This window comes from Lytechinus pictus, chromosome 8 (genome assembly GCF_037042905.1).
Source record: "Lytechinus pictus isolate F3 Inbred chromosome 8, Lp3.0, whole genome shotgun sequence".
In the NCBI taxonomy this organism is placed as follows: domain Eukaryota; kingdom Metazoa; phylum Echinodermata; class Echinoidea; order Temnopleuroida; family Toxopneustidae; genus Lytechinus; species Lytechinus pictus.
Window position 1 is genome coordinate 31,455,356 of NC_087252.1, and position 18,093 is coordinate 31,473,448.

General features: G+C 40.1%; 1 protein-coding gene across 1 annotated transcript; it reads right to left on the bottom strand.

Moving 5' to 3' along the window:
• Positions 1-1,805: 1,805 nt before the first annotated feature.
• On the bottom strand, positions 1,806-16,672 carry LOC135155275 (nephrin-like). The gene is made up of 15 exons (XM_064104208.1): positions 16,324-16,672; positions 15,633-15,808; positions 14,401-14,560; positions 13,297-13,644; positions 11,894-12,208; positions 11,177-11,488; positions 10,524-10,844; positions 9,813-10,121; positions 8,752-9,042; positions 7,857-7,877; positions 6,850-7,116; positions 5,390-5,524; positions 5,037-5,195; positions 2,881-2,912; positions 1,806-2,156 (listed from the first exon to the last, which is right to left on the bottom strand). The coding sequence occupies exons 1-15, from the start codon at positions 16,670-16,672 to the stop codon at positions 1,944-1,946; spliced, it is 3,408 nt and encodes a 1,135-aa protein (XP_063960278.1). The 3' UTR covers positions 1,806-1,943.
• Between the last annotated feature and the right edge of the window lie 1,421 nt (positions 16,673-18,093).

Below are 18,093 nucleotides of genomic sequence, written 5' to 3' on the forward strand. Positions count from 1 at the left end.
AAAAATGGAAGCTAATTACACAAAATGGTAAATTTGCTTATATCGATAAGTTGGGAGACGAACTATATTGAAGATGAACAAGGATTGGACCATGTTGGATGAGCCCAGACGAGAGGTAGTCAAAGTCGGTGTCGACCGAGTGGTATTTTACCCTTTTAACCACCTCCCACACTAGCGTACCTAAGGGGGCAGACTGCCCCCCTGACGAGTCACAACTCATGCAAAGGACGTATCCCTACCCCCCCCCCCCCTGACGAGTCAAAACTGATCCCTGACGAGGCACTTTGAACTTGAAGACCTTTTTTTTTTTTTTTTTTTGCTCGTCAATATTTTTGGCGGACGAATTTGCCCCCCCCCCCTTTGGAAAATCCTAGGTACGCCACTGACCTCCAAGCATGTCACTCCAGACTATTACTATCCAATCCAATAATAATTTGATGCTACTCTCTAAATGCAAAAGAGCTAATCAAGTCCCTAATCACATTCCTCTTATGGGGCGTTGCAAGAAACTTGCGATCAATTGCAAGTCAATTTTCGTTCCTGAAATCAAGCATATGCCGTACAATTAATTGCAAATTTGTGATTGATCGCTAATCAGCTTCATGAAACAAGGAGTGTAAATCTCATTTGCTATAGTTAAAAGTGATCAACCACTCGTAAAATTGCAAAGGAATATTTGCGATTGATTGCAAATATTTTCTTGCAACACCCCCTTAGAGTGATAGTAGGGACCAATCCCTTTGGAGTGAACTGCACGTCCAGAGTGAATTATAGCTCCTTCTGGAGAGAACTATGCATCATTTTAGACACTTCCAGTCCACACGGGTCGTGTGGTCCAGTACACGGGTCGTGTGATCCAGTGGTTAGAGAATAGGGCTCATAATCGCAAGGTTGTGAGTTCGAATCCCTACTTCGAATCATTCGAATCATTGTCTCCACTTTGATTTAACAAAAAGCCCGAGAGTAATTTCTGTCGTCTATGAGGTCAGCCACTATGACTGATTAACCTAGACGTGTTTCCTAGTTAATTGGTTATATACCAGCTTGGCGTTTACCAGCAGAGCGCTGTCCTGCCGAGTTCCTACGGAAGTTACCATAAAAAAAGAGGTAAAATCCACTCTGGAAAGATGCAAATCTTGATCGAAAATGAGTGAGTTCGTCTCAATCCGAGAAAAGTGTGATATTAAGGGACCAGATTAGCTCTTTTGCATTTAGAGAGTGTGATAACCGGACATCAGTGGTAGAGCGGCAACTTCATGTACTCTTATGTCAAAGTAATATGAATCAGATCCATAAACGTTCAAGGTTATGATGGTAATTCAACAAATACCCCAAACTTGGTCAAAGTTCATTGACCCTAAATGACCTTTGACCTTTATTATGTCACTCGAACCTCAAACATGATGTTTAGTAATACTTGCTTATCCTTATGGTCAAGTTTCATGAAATAGGTCTATATACTTCTGAAGTTATTACGAGATTTCAAAAACTTCACTTTAGGTTAAGATTTTGATGTTGATTCCCCCAACGTGGTCTAAGTTCACTGACCCTAAATGACCTTTGATTTTGGTCATGTGACCTGAAACTCAGGCAGGATGTGTAGTAATACTTGATCACCATTATGTCTAAGTTTCATGAACTAGGTCCATATACTTTCTAGGTTATGCTGTCATTTCAAAAACTTAACCTTCGGTTAAAATTTGATGTTGACGCCGCCGCCGTCGGAAAAGCGGCACCTATAATAGTTTCACTCTGCTATGCAGGTGAGACAAAAATTGGACCTACTGCCGTCTTGTTGGGCGCTTGACATTTCATATAGAATGGTAAAGGGTAATATTAACATCGTGTCATATGCAGGGTCCGAAAAGTACAGTTCAGAAGAGCTGAAGTGGATCCTTTGGGTATGATAAGAATTATATATTTTTATCTAGAACCCTTTCCTTTCAAATCCTGAGATTCTCATAAATCCCTCCTTTGATGCTGTCATATGTAGCTGAGGGTTTAGGTAATGGTTTAGGAGGTTTAGGTTTGATGGGCGGCTTCGTGAATGTTGTCATTGTGTTGGTCATCATCGGAATATATCCGTCATCAGCAAAATCCGGGTCTTCTCTCACTGCAGAAGGTGACCTCGGTGAAGTGTCGTCATACATGAATGTCTGATGGGAAGTAAGAGTGAAAAATGTGAGAGAATATACATTTCAGGGCTCCGTCTTATAGAGAGTTGCGATTGATCCGAACCGCAACTATGAACAGCAAATCTAACATCTAAACTGCATTTTTTTTTCAAAATATTATCAAGATGTGATGTAATAATAATAATGATAATAATAGGCATTTATATAGTTATTTTTAGATAACATCTATCTAGAAATAATACTTTCTATGTAGATACTCATACATTCACATACATTTAGTTTTTCATGTTTTCTAAGCGCCTTGAGCTTGTGATAAAAATGGAAAATACGCTTTATAAATCATATGTATTATCATTTTCATTATTATTATTATCATTGTTATTGTTAGTCCATCGTTGTCTGGAGGATTGAGTGTGTCACTCATTATTTCCTGTAGGAGAATTTATGACTTTTACGGATTTCCATTATAGTTGATGTTGATCGGATTAATAGCAACGCTTTGCAAGACGGAACACAGATCTGTCCATGGAACTCCATTTTCTGTCTGCCTTGCCAAAGATTAAAAGGGCCCTGACTTGCAAAGACTTATGATTGATCCAATCAACCTCAAATATAAGGAAATTCATCACTGTCATATTTTTCTTAACGGAAATTTGCACAATGCCCTTTGTAAACAAATAGAAGCACACTGAACACCTGCTGAACTTTCCACTTGGTTTGTATTACTTTGATTAACGATACTCACCCGAATAGGAGGTTGATCCGGAATCTCGTAAGCTGGATCTGCAATGTGAAACAAATTATGTAAGAAACTATGATGGAAATCCAATCTACTAATTAAATGGAGTTGTATGTTCTGTTGTTGGTGAATTTTCCAGGGACATTAGAGGGCTCCCTCTCACGTCACTGATTTTACTTTGCACCAAGCTTCCTTTGTAGGACCAGGGTGCCGTTTCATAAAGCTGTTCGTAAGTTAAGAGCGACTTTAAGAACGACTGGTGAACCTCTCTTACACGCTTAACCATCGCTAATGAACATACCATTTTGCACAAGAAAGGATCACCAGTCGTTCTTAGGTCGCTCTTAACTTACGAACAGCTTTATGAAACACCTACCAGGGACGTGAGAGGGGGTCCCTGGTAGGACTGATATGAACGCTCGGAACTCTCCAGAAAACGTTTACATGGCTCTTTACAGTAATTGAATTAACTATGCCTCGAAGATACCATTGTTAATTGAAAGGGGGAACGCATGCACACCTTAACGCACACCCTCATCTGTCGCACGCACACACACACACCCCACGCGTATTCTTGCATGTATCAGTATGTTCACATATGCATGTCACACTCATTAGCACACCCTACACCACATACTTCTACAAACCCATACCTAGCATTCTTCAGGTTGCTCTAAAGCCCCTTTTGCATCTTCAAGAATGCAACACGGATCTCAGTCCGTGGTGATCCGGGGTGCCAAATCAATATTTTCCTACCACTGCCGGAGTGAGTCAATTCAGATTTAACTGGGTATTTATACGGAAGTATACGGAAAAGTGCGGTTTCTACAAGGAGAGACACTATATAGGAATATAGGAATCTGCTTGATAATCTATCGGGAGTCAACACGGAAAACACAGATATTACACGGACCTTCATGGTGGCTTACGGTCTCTACTGGGATATCTCTAGAGCTTGAACAAGATTGAAGTTTCTTTCGTTTTTGCAACGCCCTTAGCGTACACATAGATGGTGAAGAAAACGGACATTTCTTAATGTACGAATGCAATGGAAAATTTTCGACTCCAGATATAGCCGGTATAAACAAGGACCTCCCGGTTCCTACAAGAAGCCTCCCGGATGCATTCGATAGTTACACGGACGTACACGGTGGCTACAAGCAAGAACACGGATGATTATTCGTCCGTGTACTCCGGGATGAAAAATTGAACATGTTAAATTTCTCTCCCGGATATTCCAGTTCATCAAGAATGGCGCCGGTTGAGTAGCCGGTGTGTACACTGTAATCCCTGACTTTACACGGATGACCCCGAATCGGCAATACAGGATGATCCGTGTTAGATCCGTGAAGGTGAAAAGGGGCTTAGCTGTATAAAGGATAATTCAGATTGCGAGTTTATCTCCTCACACCGTAGGAACAGATGTGACCAGCCACTCCCAAACCAACATAAGTCGCCAGGTAAGGTTCTATGTTTTCCAGAACAAAAATTAGATAATTAGCTTAAATCCTCAGTTACATATAGACGCCTGACTAACCAGGATCAGATCCGGGAAGAGATCCATGTTGACGCCTTGTGTATCCTTGGAGGTCTGTGTAGGTCTGTAAACAGTTCCATGACATTTACCCCCGCGGCAATTGCTCCGCTGTCAATTTCACACACTAATGGAATCGCCAACTTCAACCCTCGATTTAACAATATACCCTACCCTAAACCTAACACCTAACCTAAATAGAAGTCTAATTCAACCCTAACCCTATATCTTAGACGAAATAAAGCCTGTAGCAATTGTCGCAGGAAATACAACTGGACGTCCGAATGGAGGTCCAAGTCATCCATCGTCATCTGTGACATTAAGAGGTCAGTAGTCCATGTATCTACGCAGTATTTTACTCATGTCTGATAAGGGACGCACCATTAGATACAAAGGGGGCTGGAAGTTTGGGTTGATGCATTTTGTTTCCCTTCTTCTTTGAGCCAAGCTCTTTCCTTATTCCATTGAAACAACCCCCCCCCCTCTTCAGATGATTCATCACTGTACCATTAATTTTTTTTACTCTGATGGTGTGTCATTTTTTTTGCTCATTTACCAAGTCAAGTTTAAAAAAAATTGCAGCCCCCTCCCCCCCCCCCCAGGATATCTAGTGGTGCGTCCCTATGACTGTCGGTCTGATACTTACCTTCACCATCGGGATCCGTTTTGGACTTGATACTCGGCCTATCCGGTGGTAGAGCAGGAGGTGGTAGGGAATTGCTCCAGAAGGACAAAGGTTGGTACCAACTGCTCGAAGTCCGCTGGACAGGATCAGATGATACTGTTTCTAAAGGAGAAAGAGAGGGGGAAGGGAGAAGCATGTCAAGATAAAAGACTAGCGTTGCCGGGGAACCGTGACTCGATGTGAAATTTAATACTCTGGAGTCATAGATGTACATAGACCTACATGTACTCTTCATTCGAGTGGCCTTAGTAATGTTGTATACTATCTTAAAACACAAAAGAAGGATCATAACTTACTTTTGAGATCTCTAATTGTCTCCTTCTTATTTTTCTTCCTCTGGCAGATGCACCAACAAAAGATTATAATGATTATTAATAATATGATGCCTCCAACGGAACCAGATATGATTATGATAATAGTCCAGGGGATACCTGAGGGCAAAGAGAAAAAAATGGTATTGAACCCCAAAATTGATACGTATACATTCGTAATTCCGAAAGTTCGTTAATCCGAAAGCGAAATAAGGTTCGTTGTTCCGAAGGTTCGACAATCCGAAAACGAAATGAAGTTCGTTGTTCCAAAGGTTCGTTAATCCGAAAGCGAAATAAGGTTCGTTGTTCCGAAGGTTCGTTTATCCGAAAACAAAATGAGGTTCGTTGTTCATTTCGTTTTCGGACTAACGAATCTTCGGAATTACGAGCCTCCTTTCGTTTTCGGATTAACGAACCTTCGGAATTACGAAACTCATTTCGATTTCGGACTTACGAACCTTCGGAATTACGACTCTCATTTCCTTTTAGGATTAACGAACCTTTGGAATTACGCCACAAATGTTCGGATTAACGAACCCTTTTTCGTTTTCGGATTAACGAACATCGAGGTATAGGCAATTTACGTGTTTCGGAATAAAGAACCTTCGGAATTGATAACCCATATTTCATTGTTCGAAATAGAAAATATGTCTTATCTGAAATGAAAATACTCTTCAAAAAATACAATTAATTTTGCCCAATCGATCGTGGGCCAGGCAGCCACCGTGCTGAGCCAGATCGACGTGACTCTATTATGAACCTTAAACAGGGTAACAGCAACCATCACCTCTTAAAAGCCTTTGGCGCCGATGCGGCTGGGGCTTCAACTACCGACCTCCCGGTTGTAAGATGGACGCTAGCCAACACAAACTTATATATCGCTCTCGCTCTCTCTCTCTCTCTCTCTCTCTCTCTCTCTCTCTCTCAGCATTTATCGTGTTCTTACACTTTGTTGACATGTGATATGAACAAACCATATATCTACATTTGCAAGTGATTTTTAAAAGGATAGAACCTCAACTAAGCGTTTAAGAAATAAATGTTATCGCTTTCTTCTGATATGCACTATTTAAATAATTGAACATCTATTACATTTTAATCAGAGAGACTAGCACAAATATATTCGTACATGAATGGAAAATTATGTTTCATATTTTGTATAAATAAAATTTTAAAAATGAATGGATGATGTCATCATTAACCTCATTTGCATATTGACCAGCATGTGTGTATAACTGTTTTGTGAAATATTGAAATATCATAATTTTCTTCTTTGACATCCGATTTTGATGAAATCTGTGAACATACGGGAAACCTAAAGATGTCAAATCTTTCTTGACATCCGAATTTGATGATTTTTTTTTCAACAAGTTTGAATTACTTTTCTACTTTTATTCACATTAACTGCATCTTGGCGTGGACATGGATTACGAAAAAAGTGGTACCTTGGCTGTTTTGAACAATCACTGAACTGTGGCTGCTACATAACTCTCGACCACAGCTTACTCCTCGAAGCTGACCTTCCAATAGATCACGTTGTATAGTCTTGACCACGCCCACTTCAAGACATCCTTCTCCTGGGACCCAGTCCTGACCTAGATTGACCTCAATCCGGATGCAGAGGTCATTGGGAATAGCGCCATCTATCGCTGACCCGCCTGCAGACTGCATGATGACCACGCCCTGGCTTGGGCTGTAGGTGATTTCGAATTCTACACACAAAAATGGAGGCAGTTCATAGTGGATCTTGTAAATGTTATTATTTACTACACTGTGTTCAGATGTATACTTTCTTAAAGCAGATACGAACCAATAGCAGCATCTCGAGTTCTCAACTACTCATACTCGACCAGTGTCCTGACCCATGATGCTACTGTAGTCTAATCATGCAGACCCACTTGAATGATAGCATGCTAATTAACTACTCAATACATTTATACCACAATAATTATGTAACCAAGTAGCACAATTACTTTTCCTCTCAACACATTTTAGTTTCTCTATAGAAATACAATTATAGGTCGATGTATTATCTGTAGTATTAGTAGATATCCGTATATTTATTGGTCTATGTATTAACAACACACAGTCAGTGATAGAACACACACAGTTCACTCCCTCTTTAAGTTTTATTAAGAACTTCCTTAAAAGCCGTAACAACACGCTAGCACAACCTTACTAAGTTGTCAAATTTGTTGCCTCAATGATATTTGGATAAGTGCTACAATATTATGCAAGTGTCAAATTCTGGAATTTTCCGGTTAATTTATTTAACAACATTGCTAGGAATTTCTTAACCCATTAGAGACTCTTTCCCATACATAAGCGAGCTCCGTCTCCAACGTGTTTGAATATTCTCAAACCTAATTTGACTGCATATGAGGTCATATGGATTTGGATAAGTAGCATGGGTCGTACTGAAAATAGGATTACTGTTGAATATAAAACTCACCTAAGTCCGAAGGTGACAAAGCTGAAAAATATGAAAAGAAAAAAATGATAAAGATAAAAAAAAAAAATATTCGTTAGAATCAGAAAAGCAGGGGCGGCACTATGGTTGAGCAGGAGACGACTACCCCTGCCTCTCCCCTGGGATTTTGCAAGCAGTAAAGAACAGGGAAAGAGAAGGTAAAAACTGGAATATGTGGCAAAGGAAGAAAAGAAGAAGAATAGTACTTTAACGATACGTCTTGACTGTATGACTCTCTATTGCCCAAGAAATAAATTGCCAAGGAAACGAAATATGACGTATGTCATACGTCACCTCAAGGTAGAGTTTTCTCATATACTGGGGGAAAACTCTCTTCAACGCATTGATTCATTTGAAAACGCCATTAAACTCACAATGGAGAGTTGAGAGGCTATTGTCGAAAGTTGGTGAACTGGGACAGCAGATCATCCTAAGATTTACACCAAACGAACAATTGCAAATATGTCATGTCCAGAGTCAAGTGATTCCGATGCCGTCCCGGTCCATCAATTTTCGACAAAGCATCTCAGCTCTCCATTGTGATTTGACGCGCATTTTCAAAGGAATTGGTGCGTTGTAGGGAGTTTCCCCGTAGTAAATGCGAAAGGTGTGGAATATCATATTTCATCTGTGACTTGGTTGAACAGATAAGGCATTCATTTTAAAGGTAAATCTTTTGCCATCACCATCAGGAATTCAATTTAGCTCCATAATTTGTCTCCGTCGAAAAATAGGAAATATTCACACTTCATCGCCGATTCTGCATAAAAAAACTCAAATAGTACATAGTTTGCAGATTTTTTCAATCAGCGTTATGCGTTTCTAATGGCATGTCTGGAATCATACGAGTGGAACAGTGGAATTATACATTTCTTACGTTTTGTCGAGGCGTTGATCGAAACTTCGGTACTTTTCCCTACTTCATTCTTACTCCAGACACTAATGGCATATAAGGTGTATGGTTTAAGGGTATCTGCAAACTCGAAGGATGTTTTATTACGAAGGTTGGATATCTGAAAACATGACGTCATTGAGTCAACCAAACAATAAGCCAATCGGAATGTCTGTTCCTTGCCACCGTTGTAGCCGGGTTTCCATTCCACCAATAACGATGTTTCTTTTATTGAGTTTATGGGAGCGTGTAGTTCCGTCGGTGGATCTGGTACGGCTGAGGTGGAATTCGGAAAAAGCAGAGAATAAGACATGTTTCAAAATATGAAGAAAACAAATGCAATCTGGAATGTTTTATTACTGTTGGAGTGGTCACATCAACTGATAAACTGCATAGTCGAGACGGTATTTACCAATAGAGAGAAGAAGTACATGACACGCATGGTGGCAAAGACGGGAATTTGTTTTCAAGAGTCAGTAATAGTACTTAAAATGTACAGTTGCGAATCTAGACATGCTACATGTAGAGGAGGAGTTTAGGGGTTCACCCACCCCCACCCCCCCCCCCCCTTCTTTCCACACTCTTGGGCTCCCTGAAAAGGGAGAGGGGATCAAACGCCAATTATATAAACTTTTTGCTGATGACGAGAACAGTGGCTTATCTACGGGAGGGAGACAATGACGCAGTACACTTGTACCTCGCAACTCATCGGCGTTGGGTCAAACTAACTGATCAACCCCCTCCTCCTCTCAGCAAAAAAAAGTAGATCAGTCCCGGGGTAGCTTGTTTTATAAGGCAGGGGCTGTGCCGGTTTGAAGTGAGGTCTTTTAAACCGCGGCCTTTTGTGCCACTAAGGCAAGGAGGATCATAAACTGGTAACTATTTTAAAACTAAGAGAAGATTGATAATCATTCATAATATAAAACGTGAAATATATAGTTACAAAATGCAAATAAAAATCATTATGAAGGAGTTTTCAATAAAAACAATAAACGAATAGATTATTTCAAAATTTCACGTTAGATATAACGATTGGGTTAACGTACTTGCAATTTTAAGATGAGTGACGCTCGTGACATTACCCAGAGAGTTGTACGCCATACAGGAATAGTTCCCTGCGTCAATCGATGCAGATATGCCAAGTATTTCAATCTCACTTCTTATAAGCATGTGATTGATCCCACTGCTGCCACCAGTAGTCACCTGATACCGCGGACTGCTCGTGTTGATTGGTTGGTTGTTAAAGTACCACGTGACCTCGGATGGTGGGTTTGAAATGACGTCACACAGTAGAGTAGCGTCACTCCCATTGTTTAATAACATGGAGCTTTGGTCTGCCGTAGCGCAAGGCGGGACTAGAAAGTAAGTGTGAATCATTGAATATTAGTTAGCTCAGTGAAACAAAAATTAAAAGGTAATATTCATTTAATTCATATCCAACTTAACTAATGCTGTGTGGTGAAAATTATCCAAGTAGGGGACCCTATAGTTTACCAATAGTTTAGCATCGAGAACTAATGGGTATCCGGAAGGAAGGAATTTCTTGATGCTCGAGCGCCCAATCAGGGTAAATGTCCACGTGGTGACACTGTGGTAAATTATATATCTCTTTGTAGCGACATTGACTTAGCATGTATGCTTCAGTCGTGTGTAAAGTCGTGCAAGACATTACAAAAAACTTTATCATATTTATGAAGCACCCACCCTGAACAGTAACTCTGTCGAATGCAATATATTTTCCACCGACAAGATCTTACATTTTACTTGGAGCTCGAAGGTGACATGGTACGAGGTAGCGAATCCATTGTCAGCCATGCATTCGTGTATCCCGGCATCCCCTGCGGTCACAGGTTCAAAGGTCAACGTGCTGCAAGCGTCACCTGTGGATCCCCTGACTGTTTCAATAACATGTGAATGGCCTTCGGGTGAACAGGAGACATTATGTCGACCTTGTACACTCCAGGTGATCAGTCCTTCCGGAGTGGGGTTCGCGTCTGCGCAGCACGTCAAATTAGCACTATCCCCCTCTGTGACCTGAAGTGTTTGACCTTCCGGAAGCCGATAAACTTCAGGAGGATCTGGGAGTGTGAAAGGTGTCGAAACGAAATTATATTTAGATATGATAACTAAATTTAAACTAACGCCAAAAGAAAGGCATATCATTCATGATACGAAATTGATTATGATAAATTATACTACAATAGCAGATGTTAAGGATTGTTTGTATATATATATACGCCCTGTCGGACCATTATGCTTATGTTTCTTTGACGTTCTATTCGCTCTGGTGAGGCCATAAAGACAAGAAAATATATTCATTACTCTGTTCGACTGAAAACATGGGAGAATAGTGCATGATCTTGTGCACAATTTTGAAATTAGGTATATACATGAAATACAGTAGACTTACACTGAATGTCAGCTCTACAGCGATGACAGATTATGTTTGGACAAATCGAAGAAGACTCTGTGCAACATCGGAACTCCCTGGGACCACTGTCCTTGGTGAATTGCCTCTCGTAAATGACATTTGTCTTTACCCCATGGACCGGAGACGTCACATTTCTGTAATCTACAGTCGTCAAGGTTTGGGAAACGGTCTGCTCATGTTGAAACATCCTCACGACGGTGGCCGGGTTGCTAATCACCTCGCTGCATCGAACTCTGGCTTCGTCGCAATCTCGTACCACAGGACATGTTGTTGTGATATTCGATGGGCAATCTATCAAGAATGAAAGGGTATTTCTCAAAGTAAGATACAAATATACATTTATTTGGTTTCCTCACAGTAGAACGAGAGATATTGCATTTGGCCTAGCTGTAATCAGTGATTTAATATTTTGCAAAATTGATTGGCTCTCAACATAGGAGAATAGCCAATGGATTAACGAAATCCTTCCAGAAAGCAAATTACTTTTTTATTTGAGGTAGAAGGAAAATATGGGAGGTAAAGGAACTGCCCTGCAAGGATATACAATTATCTTCAAAAACATATACCTTGAAAGTAATCGGTCTTACAAAAACATATACCGTCTTTGCAAGTCGCCTCAGCGTCTTTGGTATCTCGCACACCCAGTATGTAGGAAATGTGTCCTGTTTAAGCAAAATGGTATACGCATGTACTTACAGTGAACATCAAGTGTGGCTGCTGCATCCGTCACGTGATCTTCCCCACCACTGACACTTGAATGAATCGCTCTGCACGTCACAACTTTCCCATTGTCGCTTCTTTCGGCGTCAAGGGGAAGAGAACTCTCTACGGTAAAGCGCCCTCTAGCTGTTACACTTGCACCTTTTGTGGTCATTCCCGTGACATCACGGCCATCGATGTCCCAGGTGATCCTTGGCTCAGGGAAAGCGTTGGGCGCTGAACAGGTTATCGAGCTCTGAGCACCTTCAAGGAGGTTGTTTGTTCCGTCAAGTGTTATCATATTCGGGGGACCTTTAAACACAGTAAGGAGAGTGGATCAGTTTACCTACAGCATCCGCATTAAACAAAATTTCATCGGAGAAGAAGATTTTGGCTGACATTCCCAATTCCATGGACTGCGTAAATGAATTTGCTCACAATAGAACTATTCAAATATTTATTTTACCCCTAGAAATGTCTTTGTCCTTTTCATACGTATATCCCCTGCTAAATGAGCATAAGTTTCCAAGAAATCAGTATTGATACTGCAAAACCATTTTAATCTATCACTGATGATTACACCGCAGGTATAGTGAGTAACTTTTATGTATTACTATTCATCGCGATTTGTTCAAAGATTTTAAGAAAGCCCATAAAAATATTAAACTTACGGTGGATTTATTGCAGCAGGAATATATGGGAAACTCAAAATCCCTCGCCAAAAATAAGGTTCACACATCCGTTTAGATGTTAATCTACTCTTGGATGTTGGGGAATTTTCGAAGTTTTTACAGTGTTGGCCATCATTATACGCAAATATTTTACAGACTCTGAATTTGATTGGATATGTTTTTGAGAATGGGAAGGATTTTCAAGTAGCTGTCAGACTTAAGCCAAACAAAGTACAGCATATATTTCCCGTTAAGAGTCATATTGGAGAACAAAAATGGACACAATTGGACCAAAGGAAACTGATTCTTCTCAGTTCTATGCGCAGATTTTTATTCTCACCCCTCCAACATGGCTGTTTGTGGGAACGTTCTTGAACAGATATCAGGGAGTTTTTGCTCAGCATCGTACGCAGGATTCATAAACAAAATAGACGTATTGTCCTATGCCCGTCTAACGACAAAGAGCAGCTAAGAAGTGTTTGTCGAAATTTGGTGAACCGAAACAGCAGTTTTTTCCTAGTTTCACAGCTGATGGCAATATTTGCAAATGTAACGTTGTTCAGAATCGCGGACTAAGCTGCTGTTTGTATTCATTAAATTTTACCATAGACTTCTTTGCTCCCATGGCAGGCATTTGACAATACATTCATTCCGTTCTTGAATCCACCATATGTTGTGGAACGGAAACTCCCCACTATCGATACGTAAAACATGGAAAGGATTCTTTACCATGAACAAGTAGAGTAACGGATCTTGCAATCTTGTGGGTCTTCGAGTTGATGCGCAGAGTAGCTTCACATGTCAGAAGACGGTTATGGTGTTGCTCGCTGGAAATAACCAGTTGGACTTGAGAATCGGTATCCATCAGACCATCACCTCTGTCTGTTACCCTGGTTTCCCCGTCAATAGTATCTCCTGGAGATTCACCAATCCTCCAGGTGATTGTGGCTGCAGGAGAAGCTTGAAGGACCAGGCATTGGAAGGTGGTGGTATCACCATCATCTATATTAAGGTTTCCGGTTAAGGTGGTCTCTAGGTCGGGTTCTTTCAAGATCAGCCTCATATCACGAGGGAGAACTACGAACAGATTGGATAACATTACATAAGTTATGGTATAGATCAAGAGGTAAATAGAGCGTTCCCAGAAGTCGACACGTTGGAGAACAGTCAACAGGCCTATATGAGACCTTCTTTTCATGGAGGATGCAAACGGGAAGCAAACATTGTGTACAGTTTTTCAAATGCAATGGGCAAACAGTATCAAGTTATCCTGAAGTAAAACCTGCGTGCGCTTCACCTGTCAATTAGATCACTAAAGCGCACTCCAAAAACTCGAGATTGCCAACTGAAATTGTGGTTCAAGAACTAGCCCCCTTATTGCACCCTTACACCTGATAATCTCGAAATTTCATGGAATAGACCTTATGCATATGACGTCATAATTTCATAGCGCCCTCTCTCAAAGGATATAGAAATAGGCATAAACGGAGTTGTCAAATGTGCGCCAGTTGCAGATAAATGAAGGTATACAAGTCGATGGCTTCAGCCTCTGATGTGGCGGCGTGCATGACGTCAATGCATAGGGTCTAATAAGAACTAGCGTGATAACTTGAACGTTCTGGTAGGTGTTTCATAAAGCTGTTCGTTAGTTAAGAGCGACTTTACGAACGACCGGTGAACCTTTCTTACGCGCGTAACCATCGCCAATGAATATACCATTTACCACAAGAAAGGATCACCGGTTGTTCTTAAGTCGCTCTTAACTTCGAACAGCTTTATGAAACACCCACCCGGTTTATTAAAGTGACGGATCTGTAGAAGAACACCACTTACCCATGACTCGTAATGTCACCGTGGATGATAGCGTAGATTCGAGTGCAGGATGAGAAGCGGCACAACGTAATCTCTTCTTGTCATGGGGTGGCATTGGTATGAAACTCACCAGACGCTGTGTAATCACCATGCGATCATCTGATTCTGAAGGGGTGGTGGACTGAATGGATAATTTTAAAAGATTATTTTCTTTAAAGAGTATGATGTATCGTAGAATGTGCACGTATTACGTTGTTTTCTTTTCCAGCAGGCTTTTATCAGTCAGTTTTAAATTTGCAAAGAAACTCATGTGACATGGGTAGGTGGCCCAAAAAAGGGAATAGAGAAAAAAATCCCTTGCGCAGGATAATCTTTTTTGTACAAGCGTATTATGACATTTTGGGCCAGATTGGCCCACAACTAAGTGGTCACTGAAAAACCCTTGACTCATACCCCTTTCATATTGCGCCTTTCACCGGCGAACTTCACCGGCGAAGTTCGCCAACGAAGGGGAAAGTGTCCAGTATGAAAGGTACACAGGAGAACTTCACCGGTGAAGTTCGCCGGTGAACTTCTCCACCTCTAGAGGTGGAGAACTTCGCCGGCGAAACTGTTTCACCGGTGAAGTTCGCCGGTGAAAAGGCCAGTATGAAAGCAAACCGGAGAACTTCTCCTCTTTAATGACGTCAGAGGTCAATTTTTTTCTCTCCCAAAGTCCCCTGCACCGAGATTCCGCGCGCGATAGTTGCAAGCCCAGCTGAATGCTATGGCCAAGTAGATACCCTCGAACATTTTTTTTTTTTTTTACTAACAATATTTATTAAAAAACACTTTTTACATGTATAAAATGCGCTAAGATATAAAAACAAGGTGATATTGTTTGTTTTTATCGTAATACTTCCAAAATATGTTGTAATTAATTTTTTTGATACCTTTTTGTAATAGGTAAGAAGTAATGTTTACAATTTTCTTTCGTTTGTTCTGCAATCGCCCGTTGACTTTCGCCGGGAAAGAAATGTCAGTGCGAAAGGGTACATTTTTTTGTTGAATTAGATGTGTTTCATTGTTTGAGATACTATTCAATAGGCCTATATCTCGGACGCACGTGCATCCCCCCCCCCCCCACACACACACACACACACACAAATCACGTACACTATCGATGACATTTTCCCTATACAGCTCTCTCGTTTATCATTACACTGCAAAGTGGTTATCGAACCTATGGAAATAACTTATTACTCAAAACTCACCTGATCTGATTTATGAAGTTGGAGGTCAAAGTTCACATCTACCTTAGACCACGTGATACTCGCACTAGGTTTGCTTGACCCGGAAGTACATGTAATTGAATGGGATTGACCACTAACGACGACCACTTCACTGCTGCTGGATCCTTTGCTCTCAATGGTTACATGAGACGGTGGAGCTATATGGTTAATGAGTTGCATTGACAAAGGATTATGTAATAAAAGTGAGTCATAAATGTCACCATTGGGACGCCATAGATTCTTCCACTGAGACCCCTCCTCATTAAAGAATCAATTTCGATAAAAATATAAAGGCCTATTCAATGCCTACAAAGATAACTTCCGTAAGGAAAAAAGTTATAGAATTAAAATCATTAAGTCAGAAAAGTAAAATTCATTCAACTCGAGGGAATAGCGTTATCGACATGAATGACTTTATAATTAACTAGGCCTATCGTATTGATATGTATCCTTTGACGCTGATATTTGACAACAACTTCCTCTACTATCCCCAAGAATGTCAATTCATCGCAATCTCTCATCATATTTCATTCCCAATTGAAATATTTTAAAAGTCATCCCGGACACAACAAAGCATTCCTGTTTTCATCAGATTATTTTGACCATCTTCCATCTCCGATAACATAATCGCCATCATGATCATCTTCAATTTATTGTACATTCTATATCTCACCTAGAACAATTAGCTCAAAATCTTCTGATAGGCCGCTCCCGCTTTCTGTGATTACACCACATGCATACGTCATCTCGTCGTCAAAACCCACATTCAAAATCTTTAAGACGCCATTTGATGCTCCATCAAACCACATTTGATACCGTTGAGGGCGGTAAGTATTTGTGGTACTGGTGTTCGATGTACCACTGATGAAATTCTTTTCAATATCTGAGTTCCAGTAGACGAGTCCCGATTGGGTAGACGAAGATGTCTCTCGGTAGTGACATTTTAAAACGGCGTTCCTTCCCAGAATAGCAAGTCCAGTTTGTTGTATCGTTACTTCAATGGCAAAGGCATACACAGTCATTCCTTCAAACAAGAGCACCAAATAGGTTTCTTAAGAGGAGTGTTGTAAAAAAAATATTTTCGATAAAATGCAGATTTATGATGCAAATTTAGAATCAATAATATGTCGATTCTTACTGGATTTTTATTTGTTTTAACTGAATTTTTAATGCCTGTTGGAAGCAGCAGACAAGCAGTGGGTGGTTTCAAGTACGGTGTTGGCCTTGGTGTTGGTATTGGTGTTGAAATTTGGATTGCTTCCCCTAGCTCCAAAACTTATTCAGAGCTTGTAAAACTGATCCAGATCACATTATTGACATCTCAACAAATAGTGAGTGACTTTTCTAGACCATCTTCATTTTATGTTTGGTGTTATAATCGTGTGAAAATTGACGTAACACCTACACCAAAAGGTCAACACTCAACTTGAAATCACCCAGTGTCGTCCCAATTTGCAATTTATTGCCAGACTTACGAATGATTTTTTTTTTACCCACAATATTGACTGGCAAGGGATACGTGATTGCATTTTTTCAACGCATATTACTTAACCAAATCAAGTCATTACACTAATGAAAATGTTGGGCTTGGGCAGCGCCACAGGGAGCGACCTCTCAGCCCCTGCCCAATCCCTCCCTATTAATAATCAGGAAGTGAGAAAGAAAGGGAAGAAAAATTGAGAGAAATCAAATAACGGAGGACAGTACAAAAATTAGCGTCCAGGGTCAGTGGGTCGTTATCCCTGTTTAATTTATTAATTTATCACTTATTCATCACTTATTCGTTCATAAATCTACACTATCTATCTACAACTACTAATTGCGTTCATGGCTTTATGTATTAATGGTTGATTTATCTATATGTGTGCCTAATCACATACCTAAGTTTTATATGTGTTTATATTACCCTATTTATATTATGTAGGAAGGGTTAAGGTAAATAGTGATCACTTTAGTCGTATCTCTTTGTTATAAAATTACAATTAATTGCAGTACGTGATTTTTTTTTTCATTAATGATTTGGCGTGTTTCTGTGTGTTAATTCAATTTGATATTCATGAATTTACTGGATGAGGGATAAATTCCATAGACATATTCATTTGATTAGTTCCACTGTTTATTTCACTTCTTTATCATATTGGTGGTTACAATCGTTACAATGAAATGACAATGTCTAGGCAAGAACAGAGCATTAACTCTTACCACATAATATTAAGATCACTGACTGCGTATGTCGAGGAAAGAATGCCTGAAAGAACATCGCCATTGCATTTAGTCTGGAAAGAAAATCAGTGGAAACACGAACAATTTCCAAGTTAGAAATGCTTCTTGGTATGTTGATGATAATAATGTATATAAATCAATCACACATTTGTAGTTGTAGTTGTTGTTGTAGTAGTAGTAGAAGTAGTAGTAGTAGTAGTAGTAGAAGTAGTAGTAGAAG